Raw genomic sequence first — 21,313 nt, 5'->3', positions numbered from 1 at the left:
CCTGTTAGCTGATTTAGCTTAACTGACAGCTACCGTAGCTATTGTAGCCATTTTATGCTAGCTGTTAGCTTCTTGACACATGTTAGCCATTTTAAGCTAGCTCTGCTAGCCGACCGACACGTTTCAGCCATGCTATCGCTAGCTCTTAGCTTCATCCACGAACAAAAGTCAAAGACGACAGATTTTTATCAACGTTTTCCTTTATTTATTTCCCCGTCTCGGGTTCCGCCGACGCCGCGTTAGCATAGCAACCCGCTAGCAAGAGCGACCCCCCCCCCGTCGCCGTAGCGACGCGGACTCGGAAAGCTCAAACGTTTTTTTTTTTTTTTTTTTTTTAGAAACGACCCGAAGCGCATGCGAAGTTCGTACAAAAGTAGCAGTTAGCGCTAGCGCTAGCATCGAGCAAAAAAGACACGCGACATGCAGCTTTTTATTATTATTTTTTCCTTTTTTTTTGTTTGTTTTTTTTTCCTGTAAAAAGTCCGAAAAAAGTCTGGTAAGCTAAAGGCACCGACGTGTTGCCGTGGAAACATCGTGCAAAAAAGGGGGCGGGGCTTAGAGGAGGGGAAAAAAAAAAAAAAAAAAGGGGGGGGGAGGAGTCATCGTCCAGTTTCGAGGCATGCGGTCGTTTTAGCGCGGCGGTTAGCATGCAAGTTCGGGACGAGCTAACCCGGGGGGGGGGGGGGGGGGGGGGGGGGGGGGGGGTCTGCAGCGGACCGCCGTGTCATGCTAGCGCTACGTAGCAATTTACGCTAACGGTGAGCTCGTTTAGCAGCCCCCCCCGCCCCCGTTAGCTAGCGATCGTCCGCGCGGGCCGTCTGACGCTACGCTAGCTCGGTCAGCCGCTGCAGCGTTCACGCTAACTGCCGGACGTTAGCTAGCGCCCTCGCTAGCCGGCGCGCGGTTTTTTAGCAATTTCACGTCACGCCTGCTAGCTGCTTTTGTTTTTTTTTTTTTTTTTTTGTTTTTTTTTTTGCGATTTGACGCTAGCCGCGCTTTTTATGCTAGCTCCATTAGCTACCTGACATATTTTAGCCATTTTATGCTAATGTTGTTAGCTTCTGGACACATTTTATGCTAGCTCTGTTAGCTCTTTTAGCCTTCATGTTAGCTACCTGACAGATTTTAGCCATTTTATGCTAATTTTAGTAGCTTCTGGACAGATTTTAGCCATTTTATGCTAACTCTGCCATTTTATGCTAGCTCTGTTAGCTTCTGGACAGATTTTAGCCATTTTATGCTAGCTTTGTTCGCTGCTTGACAGATTTTAGCCATTTTATGCTAATGTTATTAGCTTCTGGACAGATTTTAGCCATTTTATGCTAGCTCTGCTAGCTCTTTTAGCCTTCATGTTAGCTACCTGACAGATTTTAGCCATTTTATGCTAATTTTAGTAGCTTCTGGACAAATTTTAGCCATTTTATGCTAATTTTAGTAGCTTCTGGACAGATTTTAGCCATTTTATGCTAACTCTGCCATTTTATGCTAGCTCTGTTAGCTTCTGGACAGATTTTAGCCATTTTATGCTAGCTTTGTTCGCTGCTTGACAGATTTTAGCCATTTTATGCTAATGTTATTAGCTTCTGGACAGATTTTAGCCATTTTATGCTAGCTCTGCTAGCTGTTTTAGCCGTCATGTTAGCTACCTGACAGATTTTAGCCATTTCAAGCTAATTTTAGTAGCTTCGGGACAAATTTTAGCCATTTTATGCTAATTTTAGTAGCTTCTGGACAGACTTTAGCCATTTTATGCTAGGTCTGCTAGCTCTTTTAGCCTTCATGTTAGCTACCTGACAGATTTTAGCCATTTTATGCTAATTTTAGTAGCTTCTGGACAGATTTTAGCCATTTTATGCTAGCTCTGTTCGCTGCTTGACAGATTTTAGCGTTCCCAGCTAGCTAACTCGTGTTAGCTTTCACGGCGCCCGCTTCCGGCTAGCTTGATTTTAGCATGTCAGCACGGCGCGTTGCAGACCCCCCGCGCGGTTAAAAATTCCCGCCGGTTAGCTTAGCTTAGCTTAGCTTAGCTTAGCTTAGCTTAGCTTAGCTTAGCGGCTGACCTCATATCGGATACGCTTGTTGACATGAAGTTCATTTGAAAAAACAAACAAACAAACAAACATTCGCCAGCGACGTCCCGCTAGCCGCTAGCTTGGATTGACGTTGGAAGACGAGCGGCTAGCTAGCCGCTAGCCGCTAGCTTCCGGGGAAACGCTAGCCCAGGAAACCGATTATTGCTCGGGTGGGAGGATGGAGTTTGCATATATCAGAAAAAAAGCAGCACCTGCGAAGGGGGGCGGGGCATCGGGGAAGGGGGGCGGGGCTTCAGGACGGAGAGGGGGGGCGGGGTTAAAAGGCTTTTGACATCCGATCCCAGAGTTTCTTTTTTTGGAACTTCTTGTGCTGGTCTCTGGTTTTGTCGACGCGATGGCTTCGTCCTCCGTGCTACGCGCTAATGCTAAGCTAGTCCTCCTCCTTCTTCTTCTTCTTCTTCTTCTTCTTCTTCTTCTTCTTCTCCTCCTCGTCTGTCCGTCAGTTGCCGAGATACCAAGACTGAAACACACACACACACACAGCAGCAGGACGGCTAGCGACCGAGCTAACGTGGCTAACACAGGCTAATGCAGCTAGCGTGGCTAGCGTGGCTAACGCACCTACTGTGGCTAATATAGCTAACATGGCTAATGTGGCTAGCACAACTAATGTGGCAAATGTCGGCGGTATAGCTAATGTTGCTAGCATGGCTACCTTAGCTAATGTGGCTAGCATAAAATAGTTATTGTGGCTATTGTAGCTAGCATAGTATGACTAATGTGGCTAGCGTGGCTAAAATAGCTAATGTGGCTAACATAGCTAGTATGGCTAATGTAGCTAGTATGGCTACATTAGCTAATGTGGCTAACATATCTAACCTGGCTACAACAGGTAGCATGGCTAATGTAGCTAGCGTGGCTAACATAGCTAATGTGGCTAACATATAGGTGGTATGGCTAATGTAGCTAGCGTGGCTAACATAGCTAATGTGGCTAACATATAGGTAGTATGGCTAATGTAGCTAGCATGGCTAATGTAGCTAATGTGGCTCTTGTAGCTACCATAGCTAGTATGGGTAATGTAGCTAGTATGGCTAAATTAGCTAATGTGGCTAACATATAGGTGGTATGGCTAATGTAGCTAGCATGGCTAAAATAGCTAACGTGGCTAGCATATCTTACGTGGCTACAATAATTATTGTGGCTAATGTAGCTAACATGGCAAACATAGCTAATGTGGCTAACAAAGCTAACATGGCTAATATAGCTAATGTGGCTCTTGTAGCTAACATAGCTAGTATGGCTAATGTAGCTAGCATGGCTAATGTAGCTAATGTGGCTCTTGTAGCTAACATAGCTAGTATGGCTAATGTAGCTAGCATGGCTAAAATAGCTAATGTGGCTAACATATAGGTGGTATGGCTAATGTAGCTAGCGTGGCTAAAATAGCTAATGTGGCTAACAGGTAGTATGGCTAATGTAGCTAGTATGGCTAATGTAGCTAACATAGCTAGTATGGCTAATGTAGCTAGCATGGCTAATATAGCTAATGTGGCTCTTGTAGCTAACATAGCTATTATGGCTAATGTAGCTAACATAGCTAGTATGGCTAATGTAGCTAGTATAGCTAAATTAGCTAATGTGGCTAACATATAGGTGGTATGGCTAATGTAGCTAGCATGGCTAATGTAGCTAATGTGGCTATTGTAGCTAACATAGCTAGTATGGCTAAATTAGCTAGTGTGGCTAACATATAGGTGGTATGGCTAATGTAGCTAGCGTGGCTAACATAGCTAATGTGGCTATTGTAGCTAACGTAGGTAGTATGGCTAATGTGGCTAGCGTGGCTAAAATAGCTAACGTGGCTAGCATATGTTACGTGGCTACAATAGTTATTGTGGCTAATGTAGCTAACATGGCAAACATAGCTAATGTGGCTAATAAAGCTAACATGGCTAATATAGCTAACGTGGCTAGCACAGGTGATGTGACTGCTATAGCTTCCACGGCTAACGTGGCTAACCTGAGCGGGGTAGAGTCCGGGGGGGTCCCGCGGCGCGATCCCCACGAAGGACGCCCGGCTGGCCGGGGGGGTCCCGGGGGCGGCGGGGGTCCCGGGGGCGGAGTACGCTGCGGGAGGGGCGTTAGCATAGCGGCACAAGCGCGGTTAGCGCGAGGGAGGCGAAACAGGAAGCGGCTAGCGGCGTTAGCACTCACTGGGCGACGTCGGGGAGTTGGCCCCGCCCTCGGAGGAGGCAGCGGCGGCGGCGGCGACCTTTGACCCCGGGAGGAGCATCGGGTAGTGGCCCGGCACCTTGAGCTGGCTACCGTTTAGCTAGCAATGGGGGGGGGGGGGGAAACAGGTTAGCGTGCGGTTAGCAATAGCTAGCGAGCTAGCGCCGGCGCCTCACCAGGTCCTTGAGCGGGTTGGGGTTGGGGTCGGGGTCCGGGTCCGGGTCCGGGCCGAGGTGGGGGGGGTAGCGGATGGCGCCGCCGTGGGGGGGGAAGAAGGGGGAGGGGGAGGAGGGAGGGGGGAAGTGGAGGGGGGAGGGGCCGGCGATCACCGGCCGGTGGAAGGAGGAGGAGGAGGAGGAGGAGCCGGCGACGCCCACCACCGCTCTGGGGGCGTCGCCCTGCGGGGAGGGGGCGGGGCTGTCCAGGTCGCACTTTTTCACCGGCGGGGGGGACACACCTACACACACACACACATTGACGACACATTTGTTTTGTTGTTGTTTTTTTTTTAAGATGTTAGCTGTAGCGCTTAGCTAGCTTAGCCGTACCGCCGTCCAGGTCCTCGGTCCAGCTGCGCGAGGCGCCGCCGCCGCCGCCGCCGCCGGAGGGCGACGGGGGGGAGTGGTAGTACCCGCCCCCGCCGCCGGGGCTGTCCGGGTCGGGGTCCTGCTCGGGGTCGTCCTCCAGGGAGCCCGACTTGTGGCGCTTGATCCTGCCGCACGGAGAGCTGGCACAGCTCGACATGCTAACGGGGCTAATGGCGCTGAAGGACAATGCTAACAGATGCTAAAAGATGCTAAATATGCTAAAAGACCCAAAGAGATGCTAAAGATGCTAAATATGCTAAAGATGCTAAAAGACCCAAAAAGATGCTAAAGATGCTAAAAGACCCAAAAAGATGCTAAAGATGCTAAAGATGCTAAAGATGCTAAATATGCTAAAACACCCAAAAAGATGCTAAAGATGCTAAAGATGCTAAAAGATGCTAAAACACCCAAAAAGATGCTAAAGATGCTAAATATGCTAAAAGACACAAAAAGATGCAAATGATGCTAAAGATGCTAAAAGACCCAAAAAGATGCTAAATATGCTAAATATGCTAAAAGACACAAAAAGATGCTAAAGATGCTAAATATGCTAAAAGACACAAAAAGATGCTAAATATGCTAAAGATGCTAAAAGATGCTAAAAGACCCAAAAAGATGCTAAAGATGCTAAATATGCTAAAAGATTCTAAAAGACCCAAAAAGATGCTAAAGATGCTAAATATGCTAAAAGATGCTAAAAGACCCAAAAAGATGCGAAAGATGCTAAAAGATGCTAAAGATTCTAAAAGATGCTAAAGATTCTAAAAGACCCAAAAAGATGCTAAAGATGCTAAAATATGCTAAAAGACCCAAAAAGATGCTAAAGATGCTAAAGATGCTAAAAGATGCTAAATATGCTAAAAGATGCTAAAACACCCCAAACATGCTAAAGATGCTAATATGCTAAAAGAGATGCTAAAATATGCTAAAAGATGCTAAAAAATGCTAAATATACTGAATAGGCTAAATGATGCCAAACATGCTAAAAGATGCTAAAAGATCCAAAAAGATGCTAAAGATGCTAAATATGCTAAAAGATGCTAAAAGACCCAAAAAGATGCTAAAGATGCTAAATATGCTAAAAGATGCTAAAAGACCCAAAAAGATGCGAAAGATGCTAAAAGATGCTAAAAGACCCAAAAAGATGCTAAAGATGCTAAAAGATGCTAAAAGACCCAAAAAGATGCTAAAGATGCTAAATATGCTAAAAGATGCTAAAAGACCCAAAAAGATGCGAAAGATGCTAAAAGATGCTAAAGATTCTAAAAGACCCAAAAAGATGCTAAAGATGCTAAAAGATGCTAAAGATTCTAAAAGACCCAAAAAGATGCTAAAGATGCTAAAATATGCTAAAAGACCCAAAAAGATGCTAAATATGCTAAAGATGCTAAAAGATGCTAAATATGCTAAAAGATGCTAAAACACCCCAAACATGCTAAAGATGCTAATATGCTAAAAGAGATGCTAAATATGCTAAAAGATGCTAAAACACCCCAAACATGCTAAAGATGCTAATATGCTAAAAGAGATGCTAAAATATGCTCGGAGATGCTAAAAAATGCTAAATATACTAAATAGGCTAAATGATGTCAAACATGCGAAAAGATGCTAAAAGATCCAAAGAGATGCTAATGTGTTAATATGCTAAAACAGATGCTAATATATGCTAGGAGATGCTACAACGTGCTAAAAGATGCTGAAAATGCTAACACAAGCAAAAAAAAAGATGCTAAACATGTTTATGCTAAAAGACGCCAAGAAGATGCTAACACACGCTAGCGCGAGCGATGCAGCGGAGGAGCTAACGGCGTTTACCCGCAGGCGGCGGCGCCGGCTAGCGCGCGGCGCAGCCGGCCCGGCTGGTGGAGGTCGTAGGTCAGCGGGCCGTGCAGCTCCCCCACGGAGAACCCCGGTCCGACTCCCGTCACCACGGGCGCTGCGCAGCGGACAGGGGCACAGCCAGGCTAGCAACGCTAACGTGCTAACGACGGCGAAGCGGCTAACGGGGCTAGCGAAGCTGAAGAGGCTACGTAAGATATAACAAAGCTAAAGAGGCTAACAACGCTAAAGAGGCTAATAAAGCTAAAGATGCTAACAAAGCTAAAGAGGCTAACAACGCTAAAGAGGGTAACAAAGCTAAAGATGCTAATGAAGCTAAAGATGCTAATAAAGCTAAAGAGGCTAATAAAGCTAAAGATGCTAACAAAGCTAAAGAGGCTAATAAAGCTAAAGAGGCTAACAAAGCTAAAGAGGCTAACAACGCTAAAGATGCTAATAAAGCTAAAGAGGCTAACAACGCTAAAGAGGCTAACAACGCTAAAGATGCTAAAGCAGTAAAAAAAAGCTCAAGCAGCTAGAGAAGCTAACAAAGCTAAAGCAGCCAAAGATGCTAAAGTAGTGAAAAGAGGCTAAAGCATCTAAAGAGGCTAACAAAGCTAAAGATGCTAAAGTAGTGAAAAAGCTAAAGCAGCTAAAGAGGCTAAAGGAGCTAACGAGGTTTAAAAGCTAAAGATGCTAAAGTAGTTAAAGAACCTATAACAGCTAAATTAGCTAACAAGGCTAAAGATGCTAAAGGAGTGAAGGAAGCTAAAGCAGCTAAAGAGGCTAACAAAGCTAAAGATGCTAATGAGGCTAACAATGCTAAAGATGCTAAAGAGGCTAACAAAGCTAAAGCTGCTAAAGAGGCTAACAAAGCTAAAGATGCTAAAGATGCTAACAAAGCTAAAGATGCTAAAGAGGCTAACAAAGCTAAAGAGGCTAAAGAGGCTAACAAAGCTAAAGATGCTAATGAGGCTAACAAAGCTAAAGATGCTAAAGAGGCTAACAAAGCTAAAGAGGCTAAAGAGGCTAACAAAGCTAAAGATGCTAAAGAGGCTAACAAAGCTAAAGATGCTAAAGATGCTAACAAAGCTAAAGATGCTAAAGAGGCTAACAAAGCTAAACAGGCTGAGAAAGCTAAAGAGCCAGAGCTGCAGCGGTGAAGCTAGCGTCAGCGGGGCTGGAGGGGGGCGGGGCTGTGGGGGGCGGGGCTGGGGGTGGGGGCGGGGCTGGGGGGGACGGGGGCGGGGCCTACTCCTGGAGACGGAGACGAGCTCGGCGACGCTGAAAACCCCCGACGTGACGAAGCTCCGCTGGAAGTCCGGCGACTCTGCGAACGACAACGGCAGCGTTTCCATGACGACAGCTGTTTTTGTGCAACCTTCATTGTTGCTGCTGCTGTCGTCGTCGTTACCCGATCCGGGGGGCCGGCCGTCCTCCTGGTGGGCGGGGTTACCGCCGGGCTCCGCCTCTGAAAGCCAAGCACAAAGCAGGGTTTTTGAACGGGCGGTCGCTCCCGGTTCCTTGGGTGGGGGGTGGGGGTTACCGACGGGGGGGGGGGAGCCTCACCCGGCCGGGTCCGGTTCTGCTTGCGGCCCTGGTTCTGGTTCTGGTTCTGGTTCTGGTTGTGGACGTAGTGGGCCAGGTACAGGTCCAGCTCCTTGACGGAGACGGAGATGTGTCCCGGCTGGACGCAGAGCGCCGGGTTGGCGCAGCGCGAGCCCTTCACCAGCCGCTCGCCGTCCGTGCTCTCCAGGGGGATCCCGCGGAACAGGATCACCATGACCAGGTCCAGACGCCACACCTGGACCCGGAGGAGGAGGGGGGGGACCCGTTAGCAAGACGCTGTCAGCGGCCGGCAGCCGCCGTTAGCCGCTGCCAGCTGCTGTCAGTCACATGTAGCTGCTGCTAGCATCGGCTAGCTGCTTTCAGTTGCTGCTAGCTAGCCGCAGCTGGCCGTGGCTAACAGCTGTCGGCCGCTGCTAGCCGCTGTCAGTTGCTATCAGCTGCTGCTCTACTTTGTTAGCATGTGCTAGTCAATGCTAGCTGATGCTAGCCGCTGCTCTCCATTGCTACGAGCCACGGCCATTAGCCACGGCTAACTGCTGTTTAGTGCTGTCAGCCGCTGCTAGCCAATGTTTGCTGCTGCTAGCCGCTGCTCTCCATTGCTAGCCTCTGCTAGCAACTGTTAGCTGCTGCTAGCTACAGCTAACTATGGCTAACAGCTATCAGCCACTGCTAGCCGCTGCTAGCCGCTGCTAACTACAGCTAGCCGCGGCTAACTGCTGTTTGGTGCTGTGAGCAACTGCTAGCCTCTGCTAGCCACTGTTAGCCGCTGCGAGCCACTGTTAGCTGCTGCTAGCTACAGCTAGCCATGGCTAACTGCCACCAGCCGCTGCTAGCCACTGTCAGTTGCTATTAGCTGCTGCTAGCGGCTATTCTCATTTGCGAGCCTCTGCTAGCCACTGTCAGCCGCTGCTAGCTGCAGCTAACCGTGGCTAACTGCTATCAGCCACTGCTAGCCGCTGTTAGCTGCTGTTAGCTGCTGCTAGCCGCTGCTCTCCTTTGCTAGCATCTGCTGGTCAATGCTAGCTGCTGCTAGCTGCTGCTCTTCATTGCTAGCCACTGCTAGCAACTGTTAGCGGCGGCTAGCTACAGCTAGCCATGGCCAACTGCTGTCAGCCACTGCTAGCCGCAGCTAGCCACTGTCAGTTGCTGTTAGCTGCTGCTAGCCGCTGCTCTACTTTGCTAGCCTCTGCTAGCCACTGCTAGCTGCTGCTAACTACAGCTAGCCGCGGCTAACTGCTGTTTAGTGCTGTGAGCAACTGCTAGCCTCTGCTAGCCACTGTTAGCCGCTGCGAGCCACTGTTAGCTGCTGCTAGCTACAGCTAGCCATGGCTAACTGCCACCAGCCGCTGCTAGCCACTGTCAGTTGCTATTAGCTGCTGCTAGCGGCTATTCTCATTTGCGAGCCTCTGCTAGCCACTGTCAGCCGCTGCTAGCTGCAGCTAACCGTGGCTAACTGCTATCAGCCACTGCTAGCCGCTGCTAGCCACTGTCAGCTGCTGTTAGCTGCTGCTAGCCGCTGCTCTCCTTTGCTAGCATCTGCTGGTCAATGCTAGCTGCTGCTAGCCGCTGCTCTCCATTGCTGTCCTCTGCTAGCCACTGTTAGCTGCTGCTCTTCATTGCTAGCCACTGCTAGCCGCTGCTAGCCACTGTTAGCTGCTGCTAGCTGCTGCTCTTCATTGCTAGCCACTGCTAGCAACTGTTAGCGGTGGCTAGCTACAGCTAGCCATGGCCAACTGCTGTCAGCCACTGCTAGCCGCTGCTAGCCACTGTCAGTTGCTGTAAGCTGCTGCTAGCCGCTGCTCTACTTTGCTAGCCTCTGCTAGCCACTGCTAGCTGCTGCTAGCCGCTGCTCACTGCAGCTAGCCACGGCTAACTGCTGTTTAGTGCTGTCAGCCACTGCTAGCCGCTGCTAGCCACCGTTAGCTGCTGCTAGCTGCTGCTCTTCATTGCTAGCCTCTGGTAGCTACTGTTAGCTGCTAGCTGCTGCTAGCTACAAGCTAGCAACGTCTATCCACTGTTCTCCGCTGTTAGCCGCTGCTAACTACAGCTAGCCACGGCTAACCGCGGCTAGCTACAGCTAGCCCCGTCTATCCGCTGTCTGCGATCGCTAGCCGCTGCTAGCCGGTGGCAGTCGGCCAGCGTTAGCTGCCGCTAGCCTGTTGCTAGCGGCTGTCGGTCACCGCTAGCCGCTACAGCTAGCCACCGCTAACCGCTTTCCCCCAGCACTAGCCACAGTTTTACTCACTGTCAGCCACTGCTATTTGCCGCTAGCCACTGCTAGCTGCTGCTAGCTTCTGCTAACTACAGCTAGCCACGGCTAACTGCTGTTTAGTGCTGTCAGCCGCTGCTAGCCGCTGTTAGCTGCTGCTAGCCACGGCTAACTGCTGTTTAGTGCTGTCAGCCGCTGCTAGCCAATGTTTGCTGCTGCTAGCCGCTGCTCTCCATTGCTAGCCTCTGCTAGCAACTGTTAGCTGCTGCTAGCTACAGCTAACCATGGCTAACTGCTATCAGCCGCTACTAGCCGCTGGCAGCCACTGTCAGTTGCTGTTAGCTGCTGCTACAGCTAGCCACGGCTAACCGCCGCCTGCGATCGCTAGCCGCTGCTAGCCGGTGGCTGCCGGTCAGCGTTAGCTGCCGCTAGCCTGTTGCTAGCTGCTGCTAACTACAGCTAGCCACGGCTAACTGCTGTTTAGTGCTGTCAGCCGCTGCTAGCCACTGCTAGCCGCTGCTAGCTGCAGCTAGCCACGGCTAACTGCTATCAGCCGCTACTAGCCGCTGGTAGCCACTGTCAGTTGCTGTTAGCTGCTGCTACAGCTAGCCACGGCTAACCGCCGCCTGCGATCGCTAGCCGCTGCTAGCCGGTGGCTGCCGGTCAGCGTTAGCTGCCGCTAGCCTGTTGCTAGCAGCTGTCAGTCACCGCTAGCCGCTACAGCTAGCCACAGCTAACCGCTTTCCCCCAGCACTAGCCACAGTTTTACTCACTGTCAGCCACTGCTAGTTGCTGCTAGCCACTGTTAGCTGCTGCTAGCCGCTGCTAACTACAGCTAGCCACGGCTAACTACTGTTTAGTGCTGTCAGCCGCTGCTAGCCGCTGCTAGCCGTTGCTAACTACAGCTAGCCACGGCTAACTGCTGTTTAGTGCTGTCAGCCACTGCTAGCCGCTGCTAACTACAGCTAGCCGCTGCTAGCCGCTGCTAACTACAGCTAGCCACGGCTAACTGCTGTTTAGTGCTGTCAGCCACTGCTAGCCGCTGCTAACTACAGCTAGCCACGGCTAACTGCTGTTTCGTGCTGTCAGCCGCTGCTAGCCACTGTTTGCTGCTGCTAGCCGCTGCTCTCCATTGCTAGCCTCTGCTAGCCACTGTTAGCCGCTGCCAGCCGGTGGCTGTCAGCCAGCGTTAGCTGCCGCTAGCCTGTTGCTAGCTGCTGTCGGTCACCGCTCGCCGCTGCTAGCTACAGCTAGCCGCGGCTAACCGCTTTCCCCCAGCACTAGCCACAGTTTTACCCACCGTCAGCCACTGCTAGCCGCTGTTAGCCGCTGTTAGCTGCTGCTAGTTTCTGCTAACTACAGCTAGCCACGGCTAACTACTGTTTAGTGCTGTCAGCCGCTGCTAGCCGTTGCTAGCCGTTGCTAACTACAGCTAGCCACGGCTAACTACTTTTTAGTGCTGTCAGCCGCTGCTAGCTGCTGCTAGCTGTTGCTAGCTACAGCTAGCCACGGCTAACTACTTTTTAGTGCTGTCAGCCGCTGCTAGCTGCTGCTAGCTACAGCTAGCCACGGCTAACTGCTGTTTAGTGCTGTCAGCCGCTGCTAACCACTGTCAGCTGCTGCTAGCTACAGCTAGCCATGGCTAACTGCTATCAGCCGCTACTAGCCGCTGGTAGCCACTGTCAGTTGCTGCTAGCTGCCGCTACAGCTAGCCACGGCTAACCGCCGCCCGCGATCGCCAGCCGCTGCTAGCCGGTGGCCATCGACCAGCGTTGGCTGCCGCTAGCCGCTGCAGCTAGCCACGGCTAACCGCTTTCCCCCAGCACTAGCGACAGTTTTACCCGCTGTCAGCCGCTGCTAGCCGTTGCTAGCCGTTGCTAACTACAGCTAGCCACAGCTAACTACTTTTTAGTGCTGTCAGCCGCTGCTAGCCTCTGCTAGCTTCTGCTAACTACAGCTCGCCACGGCTAACTACTGTTTAGTGCTGTCAGCCGCTGCTAGCCTCTGCTAGCTTCTGCTAACTACAGCTAGCCATGGCTAACTGCTATCAGCCGCTACTAGCCGCTGGTAGCCACTGTCAGTTGCTGCTAGCTGCTGCTAGCTGCTGCTAGCCGCTACTAACTACAGCTAGCCATGGCTAACTGCTATCAGCCGCTACTAGCTGCTGGTAGCCACTGTCAGTTGCTGCTAGCCGCTGCTAACTACAGCTAGCCATGGCTAACTGCTATCAGCCGCTACTAGCCGCTGCTAGCTGCTGTCGGCCGCCGCTAGCCGCTGCGGCCAGCCACGGCTCACCGCTTTCCCCCCCAGCACCAGCCACAGTCTTGCCCGCCGCTAGCCGCCTGCTAGCCCGCCGCTAGCCGCCTTGCTAGCTCACCTTGTCGGCCTGCCGCAGGCAGTCGATCCTCCGCATCTTGCCCTTCTGGTCGGGGTTGCTCAGCACGCACACGTTCTTCTTGCCGCTGACCGACAGCACGAAGTCCTCGCGGCACTCGGGCCGGATGTCCTTCCGCAGCTTGGCCAGCAGGCGCGACGCCCACTTCTGCTTGACCTCCGACCTCTCGGCCAGCAGCTCGTCCTTGGCGGCGCGCTCCTCCTCGGCGCTCATGCGCTTCTCGTGCTTCTTGAAGTAGCGGCGCTTGCGCGCCTGCAGGTTGAACCAGGCGTAGCTGAAGGCGCGCACGTGGGGGAGGAGCGCCTCGATGAAGGGGTGGAACTCGTCCTGCAAAAAGGGGGGCGGGGGGCAAAGGTCAACCGCTAGCTGGCAATACGAACTGAAAGGATTTTGGCATTCGTACAAACATGACTGAAACATTAGCATTAGCTAAAATGCTAAAGGTTGCTAAAGATGATATAGATGCTATAGAGATAGATATAGAGATAGATGCTAATAGAAGCTAGCTGATGCTAAAGATACTCAGAGATGCTAATAGAAGCTAACAGACGCTAAAGACACTCAGAGATGCTAATAGAAGCTAACAGATGCTAAAGATATTCAGAGATGCTAATAGAAGCTAACAGATGCTAAAGATACTCAGAGATGCTAATATAAGCTAACAGACGCTAAAGACACTCAGAGATGCTAATAGAAGGTAACTGATGCTAAAGATACTCAGAGATGCTAACAGACGCTAAAGATACTCAGAGATGCTAATAGAAGCTAAAGATACTCAGAGATGCTAATAGAAGCTAACTGATGCTAAAGATACTCAGAGATGCTAACAGACGCTAAAGATACTCAGAGATGCTAATAGAAGCTAAAGATACTCAGAGATGCTAATAGAAGCTAACTGATGCTAAAGATACTCAGAGATGCTAATAGAAGCTAAAGATACTCAGAGATGCTAATAGAAGCTAACAGATGCTAAAGATACTCAAAGATGCTAATAGAAGCTAAAGATACTCAGAGATGCTAATAGAAGCTAAAGATACTCAGAGATGCTAATAGAAGCTAAAGATACTCAGAGATGCTAATAGAAGCTAACTGATGCTAAAGATACTCAGAGATGCTAATAGAAGCTAAAGATACTCAGAGATGCTAATAGAAGCTAACAGATGCTAAAGATACTCAAAGATGCTAACAGACACTAAAGATACTCAGAGATGCTAATAGAAGCTAACAGATGCTAAAGATACTCAAAGATGCTAATAGAAGTTAAAGGTACTCAGAGATGCTAATAGAAGCTAAAGATACTCAGAGATGCTAATAGAAGCTAACTGATGCTAAAGATACTCAGAGATGCTAATAGAAGCTAAAGATACTCAGAGATGCTAATAGAAGCTAACTGATGCTAAAGATACTCAGAGATGCTAATAGAAGCTAAAGACACTCAGAGATGCTAATAGAAGCTAAAGATACTCAGAGATGCTAACAGACGCTAAAGATACTCAGAGATGCTAATAGAAGCTAACGATACTCAGTGATGCTAACAGATGCTAAAGATACTCAGAGATGCTAATAGAAGCTAAAGATACTCAGAGATGCTAATAGAAGCTAAAGATACTCAGCGATGCTAATAGAAGCTAACTGATGCTAAAGATACTCAGAGATGCTAACAGACACTAAAGATACTCAGAGATGCTAATAGAAGCTAACAGATGCTAAAGATACTCAAAGATGCTAATAGAAGTTAAAGGTACTCAGAGATGCTAATAGATGCTAATAGAAGCTAAAGATACTCAGAGATGCTAATAGAAGCTAAAGATACACAGTGATGCTAACTGATGCTAAAGATGCTCAGAGAAGCTAAAAGACGCTAAGGATACTCAGAGATGCTAATTGAAGCTAACAGATGCTAAAGAGCCTCAGAGATGCTAATAGAAGCTAACACAAGCTAAAGATATTCAGAGATGCTAATAGAAGCTAACAGTAGCATCACTTAGCTAACAGCTAACTGATGCTACAAGATGCTAAGTGATGTTGCAAGATGCTAAGTGATGCTACAAGATGCGACGCGACGGTACAAAATGCTAGGTGACGCTACGAGACGCTAACTTATGCTACAAGTGGCTAAGCGACGTACAAGATGCTAAATGATGCTACAAGATGCTAAAAGATGCTACAAGATGCTACATGATGCTACAGAATGCTAGGTGACGCTACAAGATGCTAACTGATGGTAGAAGATGCTGAGTGACGTTAAAAGAGGCTAAATGATGCTAATAAACGCGACAAGATGCTAAAAGACGCTAACGGTCCGGAAGATTTTCCTTCCTTTTCGCTCGTCCTTTTTTCTTCATGACTTTTTGTTGCGAGTTTAAAGATTAAATTGATATTTTTTTCATCTGTTTTCGGAGGAAAGTTTAACTCTTGAATCAGTTTTTTTTTTTTTTTTTTTTTTTTTTTTTTGGTTTGACTGATTTCATCCCGATTAAAAAAAAAAAAAATAAAAGCATCTTTTTTTTTTGTATTTTTCACTCTTTTCAGCTTCTTTTTTTTTTTGTGTGTGTGTGTTTGTTGTCTGTTTCCACTGCGGTCCCGGACCGTCCCGGTCTGTCCCGGCCCGTCCCGGACCGTCCCGGTCCCGGGGAGCCGTCGTCATCCCGCCCCAGACTCCCACTGCAGCCATTTTCTGCTGACTAACAGTAACGCGGAGCTCCGGGAGGAAGAGGCTGAACTTCACCCCGGCCTCCCCCTCACCTCCCGCCGGCCGCCCGCGTCCACGCGGCCCCGCTCCCGTTCAGAACCCCATTGGAAAAACGTCCGATTTTAACTTTCTCCCCCGCGCGTCCGCCGAGGGCGCCCCCGACCCCCACCGCTTCTCCACCCCGCTCCCGCTGCCCGCGCGCTGCGGTCAAATCGGCTCCGTCGAAACACCCGGAATCGGTCGGATTCCGGGCGCAATTCCAAACTTTAATAGACGACTTCCGGTTTGCGCGTTTAACGGGTAAAGGGGGGAAAAAAAGAAAAAAAAAAAAAAAACAGCGCGGCGGCCGAACTGCGAAGTTTGGCCGCAGCCGAAGAGGAGAAGCGGAGGGGGGGGGGGGGGGATGGAGGCTGCCCGCCGCGGAGCCTCCTCGGCTGCTTCGCACTGCGTCGTTTTTTCTTTTTCTTTCTTTTTTTTTTTTTTTAAACTAAAGGGAATAACGCACGCGGCGGCGGCGGCGGCTGGCGGCGGCGGGAAATGGCGGTCCTACCATGGCGAAGAGCGGCGGCTCCGTGCGGCCCGTCCGGCTCCGATCAGCCCATCTTCACCTCATTTTACCGGGCCGAGCAGCTGGAAGGAGGCTGCACGCGCACGCACACACACACATACACACACACACACACCCCGCCCGGCAGGCTGCGGTAGTTTCTTTTTTTTTTTTTTTTTTTTTTTTTTTTTTTTTTTTTGTAGTTATTATTTTATTTTTTTATTTATATTTATAATTATCATAATTATATTATGTATAATTATTGTATCATTTATTTTATTTTATTATTTATGAAAAAAAAATACAACCGAGCAAACAAATTTTTAAGTTATGATTATTTTATTTATTTTTTTATATTTATGATTATTTCATTATTTTTTATTTTGTTTTATTATTTATTAAAATGTACAATTAAAAACAAATAGTTTTTTAATTAGAATTATTTTATTTTTTATTTATATTTATAATTATCATAATTATATTATGTATAATTATTGTATCATTTATTTTATTTTATTATTTATGAAAAAAAATACAACCGAGCAAACAAATTTTTAAGTTATGATTATTTTATTTTTTATTTATATTTATGATTATTTTATTATTTTTTATTTTGTTTTATTATTCATTCAAACGTACAATCAAACAAACAGTTTTTTTAATTAGAATTATTTTATTTTTTATTTATATTTATAATCATTATAATTATATTATTTTTAATTATTTTATTATTTATTAAAAAAATACAACCAAAACAAACGATTTTTTATTATAATTATTTTATTATTGTTTATTTTATTTTATTATAATTAAAAAAGTACAACCAAGCAAACGATTTTTTTAAAATTATAATTATTTTATTTAATATTTATAATTATTATATTTATGTTATTCATAATTATTTTATTATGATTTATTTTATTTTATTATTTATCAAACAACACAACCGAACAATTTCTTTTAATTATAATTATTTTATTTTTTGTTTATCTTTATAATTTTTTATAATCATATTATTTATAATTTTTTTTATAATTTATTTTATTTTATTGTTTATTAAAAAAAATGCAACCAAACAAACGAGAAACAATTAAAAAGTGATCCAGAAGGGGGCGTCCCGCAGTCGGGCCCGCCAGCCATAACTTGGCCCGATCGATAACACCGTGCTAAGGATGCTAGCAGAAGCTAACATATGCTAACGATGCTAGTAAAGAATAATATGTTGAAAGGTGCTGAAAGTTACGACAGGACGCTAAACGATGCTGGAAAAAGCTAAGATATGCTAACGACGCTAAAGGAAGCTAAAGATGCTAATGATGCTAATATGTGCTAAAGATTCTTAAAAAAAAAAGCTAAAGATGCTAGTGATGCTAATATATGCTGAAGATGCTAAAAAAGCTACAGATGCTAAGGAATATGATAATGATGCTAAAAGAGGCTAAAGATGCTAATGATGCTAATTTATGCTAAAGATGCTTAAAAAAAGCTAAAGATGCTAAGGAAGCTAAGATATTCCACAGATGCTAAAATATGCGGCAACTTCAAACAGAAGCTAAAGATGCTAAGAAAGCTAAGACATGCTAAAGATGCTAACAGATGCTAAAGATGCTAAGGAAGTAAGATAGCCTAAAGATGCTAAAAGAAAACTGAAGATGCTAACATGCGCTAAAGATGCTCGAAGGAGGTGAAGATGCTAAAAGAAGCCAAAGATGCTAAGGAAGTAAGATATGCTAAAGATGCTAAAAGAAGCTGAAGATGCTAACAGACGCAAAAAATGCTAAGGAAGCTAAGATATGCTAACGATGCTAAAAGAAAGTGAAGACGCTAACAGAAGCTAAAGATGCTGAGGAAGCTAAGATATGCTAAAGATGCTAACAGATGCTAAAGATGCTGATGAAGCTAAGATATGCTAAAAATGCTACCACAAGCCAAAGAGGCTAACGATGCTAAGATATGCTAAAGGTGCTCAAAGAAGGTGGAGATGCTAACAGAAGCTAAAGATGCTAATGATGGTAAGATATATGTTAGATGCTAACAGACGCTAAAGATGCTCAAAGAAGGTGAAGATGCTAACAGAAGCTAAAGATGCTAAGACAGCTAAGACATGCTAAAGATGCTAAGGAAGCTAAGATATGCTAAAGATGCTCAAAGAAGGTGGAGATGCTAAAAGAAGCTAAAGATGCTAATGATGATAAGATATACTTCAGATGCTAACAGAAGCTAAAGATGCTAAAAGAAACTGAAGATGCTAACAGAAGCTAAAGATGCTAAGACAGCGAAGATATGCTACAGATGCTAACACACGCTAAAGATGCTGAGGAAGCTAAGATATGCTAAAGATGCTAAAGTAAGCTAAAGATGCTAAGGAAGCTAAGATATGCCAGAGATGCTAACGGAGGCTAAAGATGCTAACGAAGCTAAGATATGCTAAAGATACTCGAAGAAGGTGAAGCTGCTAATGAAGCTAAAGATGCCAAGCCAAAGATGCATAAGAAGCTAAGATATGCTAAAGATGCTAACAGATGCTAAAGATGCTAAGGAAGCAAAGATATGTTAAGATATGCTAAGAGAAGCTAAAGATGCTAACGATGGTAAGATATGCTAAAGATGCTGAAAGAAACTGAAGATGCTAACAGAAGCTAAAGATGCTAAGGAAGCTAAGATATGCCAAAGATGCTAATGGAGGCTAAAGATGCTGAGGATGCTAAGATATGCTAAAGATGCTAACGGAGGCTAAAGTTGCTGAGGATGCTAACGGAGGCTAAGGAAGCTAAGATATGCCAAAGATGCTAACGGAGGCTAAAGATGCTGAGGAAGCTAAGATATGCTACAGATGCTAACGATGGTAAGATATGCTAAAGATGCTGAAAGAAACTGAAGATGCTAACAGAAGCTAAAGATGCTAAGGAAGCTAAGATATGCCAAAGATGCTAACGGAGGCTAAAGATGCTGAGGAAGCTAAGATATGCTACAGATGCTAACGGAGGCTAAGGAAGCTAAGATATGCCAAAGATGCTAACAGATGCTAAAGATGCTAAGGAAGCAAAGATATGCTAAGATATGCTGAAGATGCTAAAAGAAACTGAAGATGCTAAAAGAAGCTAAAGATGCTGAGGAAGCTAAGATATGCTACAGATGCTAACGGAGGCTAAAGATGGTGAGGATGCTAAGATATGCTAAAGATGCTAACAGATGCTAAAGATGCTAAGGAAGCAAAGATATGCTAAGATATGCTGAAGATGCTAAAAGAAACTGGAGATGCAAAAAGAAGCTAAATATGCTAAGGAAGCTAAGATATGCTAAAGATGCTAACGGAGGCTAAAGATGCTGAGGAAGCTAAGATATGCTAAAGATGCTAAAATCAGCTAAAGATGCTAAGGATGCTAAGATATGCCAAAGATGCAAACGGATGCTAAAGATGCTAAGGAAGCAAAGATATGCTAAGATATGCTGAAGATGCTAAAAGAAACAAGATGCTAAAAGAAGCTAAAGATGCTGAGGAAGCTAATATATGCTAAAGATGCTAAAGTAAGCTAAAGATGCTAAGGATGCTAAGATATACTAGAGATGCTAATGGAGGCTAAAGATGCTGAGGAAGCTAAGATATGCTGAAGATGCTAAAAGAAGCTAAAGATGCTAAGGATGCTAAGATATGCCAAAGATGCAAACGGATGCTAAAGATGCTAAGGAAGCAAAGATATGCTAAGATATGCTGAAGATGCTAAAAGAAACAAGATGCTAAAAGAAGCTAAAGATGCTGAGGAAGCTAATATATGCTAAAGATGCTAAAGTAAGCTAAAGATGCTAAGGATGCTAAGATATACTAGAGATGCTAATGGAGGCTAAAGATGCTGAGGAAGCTAAGATATGCTGAAGATGCTAAAAGAAGCTAAAGATGCTAAGGATGCTAAGATATGCCAAAGATGCAAACGGATGCTAAAGATGCTAAGGAAGCAAAGATATGCTAAGATATGCTGAAGATGCTAAAAGAAACAAGATGCTAAAAGAAGCTAAAGATGCTGAGGAAGCTAATATATGCTAAAGATGCTAAAGTAAGCTAAAGATGCTAAGGATGCTAAGATATACTAGAGATGCTAATGGAGGCTAAAGATGCTGAGGAAGCTAAGATATGCTGAAGATGCTAAAAGAAGCTAAAGATGCTGAGGAAGCTAAGATATGCTACAGATGCTAACGGAGGCTAAAGATGGTGAGGATGCTAAGATATGCTAAAGATGCTAACGGAGGCTAAGGAAGCTAAGATATGCCAAAGATGCTAACGGAGGCTAAAGATGCTGAGGAAGCTAAGATATGCTACAGATGCTAACGGAGGCTAAAGATGCTGAGGAAGCTAAGATATGCCAAAGATGCTAACAGATGCTAAAGATGCTAAGGAAGCAAAGATATGCTAAGATATGCTGAAGATGCTAACGGAGGCTAAGGAAGCTAAGATATGCTAAAGATGCTAACGGAGGCTAAGGAAGCTAAGATATGCTAAAGATGCTAACGGAGGCTAAAGATGCTGAGGAAGCTAAGATATGCTACAGATGCTAACGGAGGCTAAAGATGCTGAGGAAGCTAAGATATGCTAAAGATGCTAACGGAGGCTAAGGAAGCTAAGATATGCCAAAGCTGCTAACAGATGCTAAAGATGCTGAGGAAGCAAAGATATGCTAAGATATGCTGAAGATGCTAAATTAAGCTAAAGATGCTGAGGAAGCTAAGATATGCTAGAGATGCTAACAGTAGCTAAAGATGCTAAGGAAGCGAACACATGCTAAAGATGCTAAAAGAAACTGAAGATGCTCACAGAAGGAAATCCGTTCCTCCTTTTCCTGCAGATCTTCTTGCCCCCCCCCCCCCCCCCTCCCCGTTGCCCCGTCTTGTTGCCCCCCCCCCCCCCCCCCCCCCCCTTCCTGCCCTCCCACTCTCTCTCTCCCTGCCACCCAGCGAGTTGTTTAAACTCCCTCTCCTCTGCTACCACTTTGCCACAATTACCCCCCCCCAAAACCCCCCGCCGGGCGCCCACGCCGCCGGTCTGCGAAGCAGTACGAATGAAAAGAAAGAAAAAAAAAAAAAAAAATGAAATAAAAAAATTTTTAAAAAAAAAGACAAAAAAATTCCATGCAGATCGCAAATTTTAAAAGTGAAAAAAAAAAGAAAAAAAAAAAAAAGAAGAAAAATAAAAGAAATAAAGAAAATGAGAAAGAGTTTGAAATAGAATGGAATGG

The 21,313-nt window shown here is 46.1% G+C and overlaps 1 protein-coding gene across 2 annotated transcripts; it reads right to left on the bottom strand.

Moving 5' to 3' along the window:
- Window positions 1–314: 314 nt before the first annotated feature.
- On the bottom strand, window positions 315–16,204 carry nfic (nuclear factor I/C). Of its 2 annotated transcripts, XM_030087658.1 has the most exons (11): window positions 16,089–16,204; window positions 12,829–13,173; window positions 8,243–8,477; window positions 8,088–8,144; window positions 7,929–8,003; window positions 6,671–6,791; window positions 4,817–4,980; window positions 4,445–4,725; window positions 4,251–4,368; window positions 4,057–4,163; window positions 315–2,553 (listed from the first exon to the last, which is right to left on the bottom strand). In XM_030087658.1, the coding sequence occupies exons 1-11, from the start codon at window positions 16,089–16,091 to the stop codon at window positions 2,533–2,535; spliced, it is 1,527 nt and encodes a 508-aa protein (XP_029943518.1). In that variant the 5' UTR covers window positions 16,092–16,204; the 3' UTR covers window positions 315–2,532. The 2 variants fall into 2 exon arrangements, with proteins under 2 accessions (XP_029943518.1, XP_029943519.1); XM_030087659.1 differs by lacking the exon at window positions 4,445–4,725 and having other exon boundaries at window positions 4,251–4,295; window positions 4,874–4,980.
- Window positions 16,205–21,313: the final 5,109 nt, after the last annotated feature.

This window comes from Salarias fasciatus, unplaced genomic scaffold (assembly GCF_902148845.1).
Source record: "Salarias fasciatus unplaced genomic scaffold, fSalaFa1.1, whole genome shotgun sequence".
NCBI classification, from domain to species: domain Eukaryota; kingdom Metazoa; phylum Chordata; class Actinopteri; order Blenniiformes; family Blenniidae; genus Salarias; species Salarias fasciatus.
Note: the sequence above shows the minus strand (reverse complement) of the source record. Positions and strands in the feature narration are given on the sequence as shown.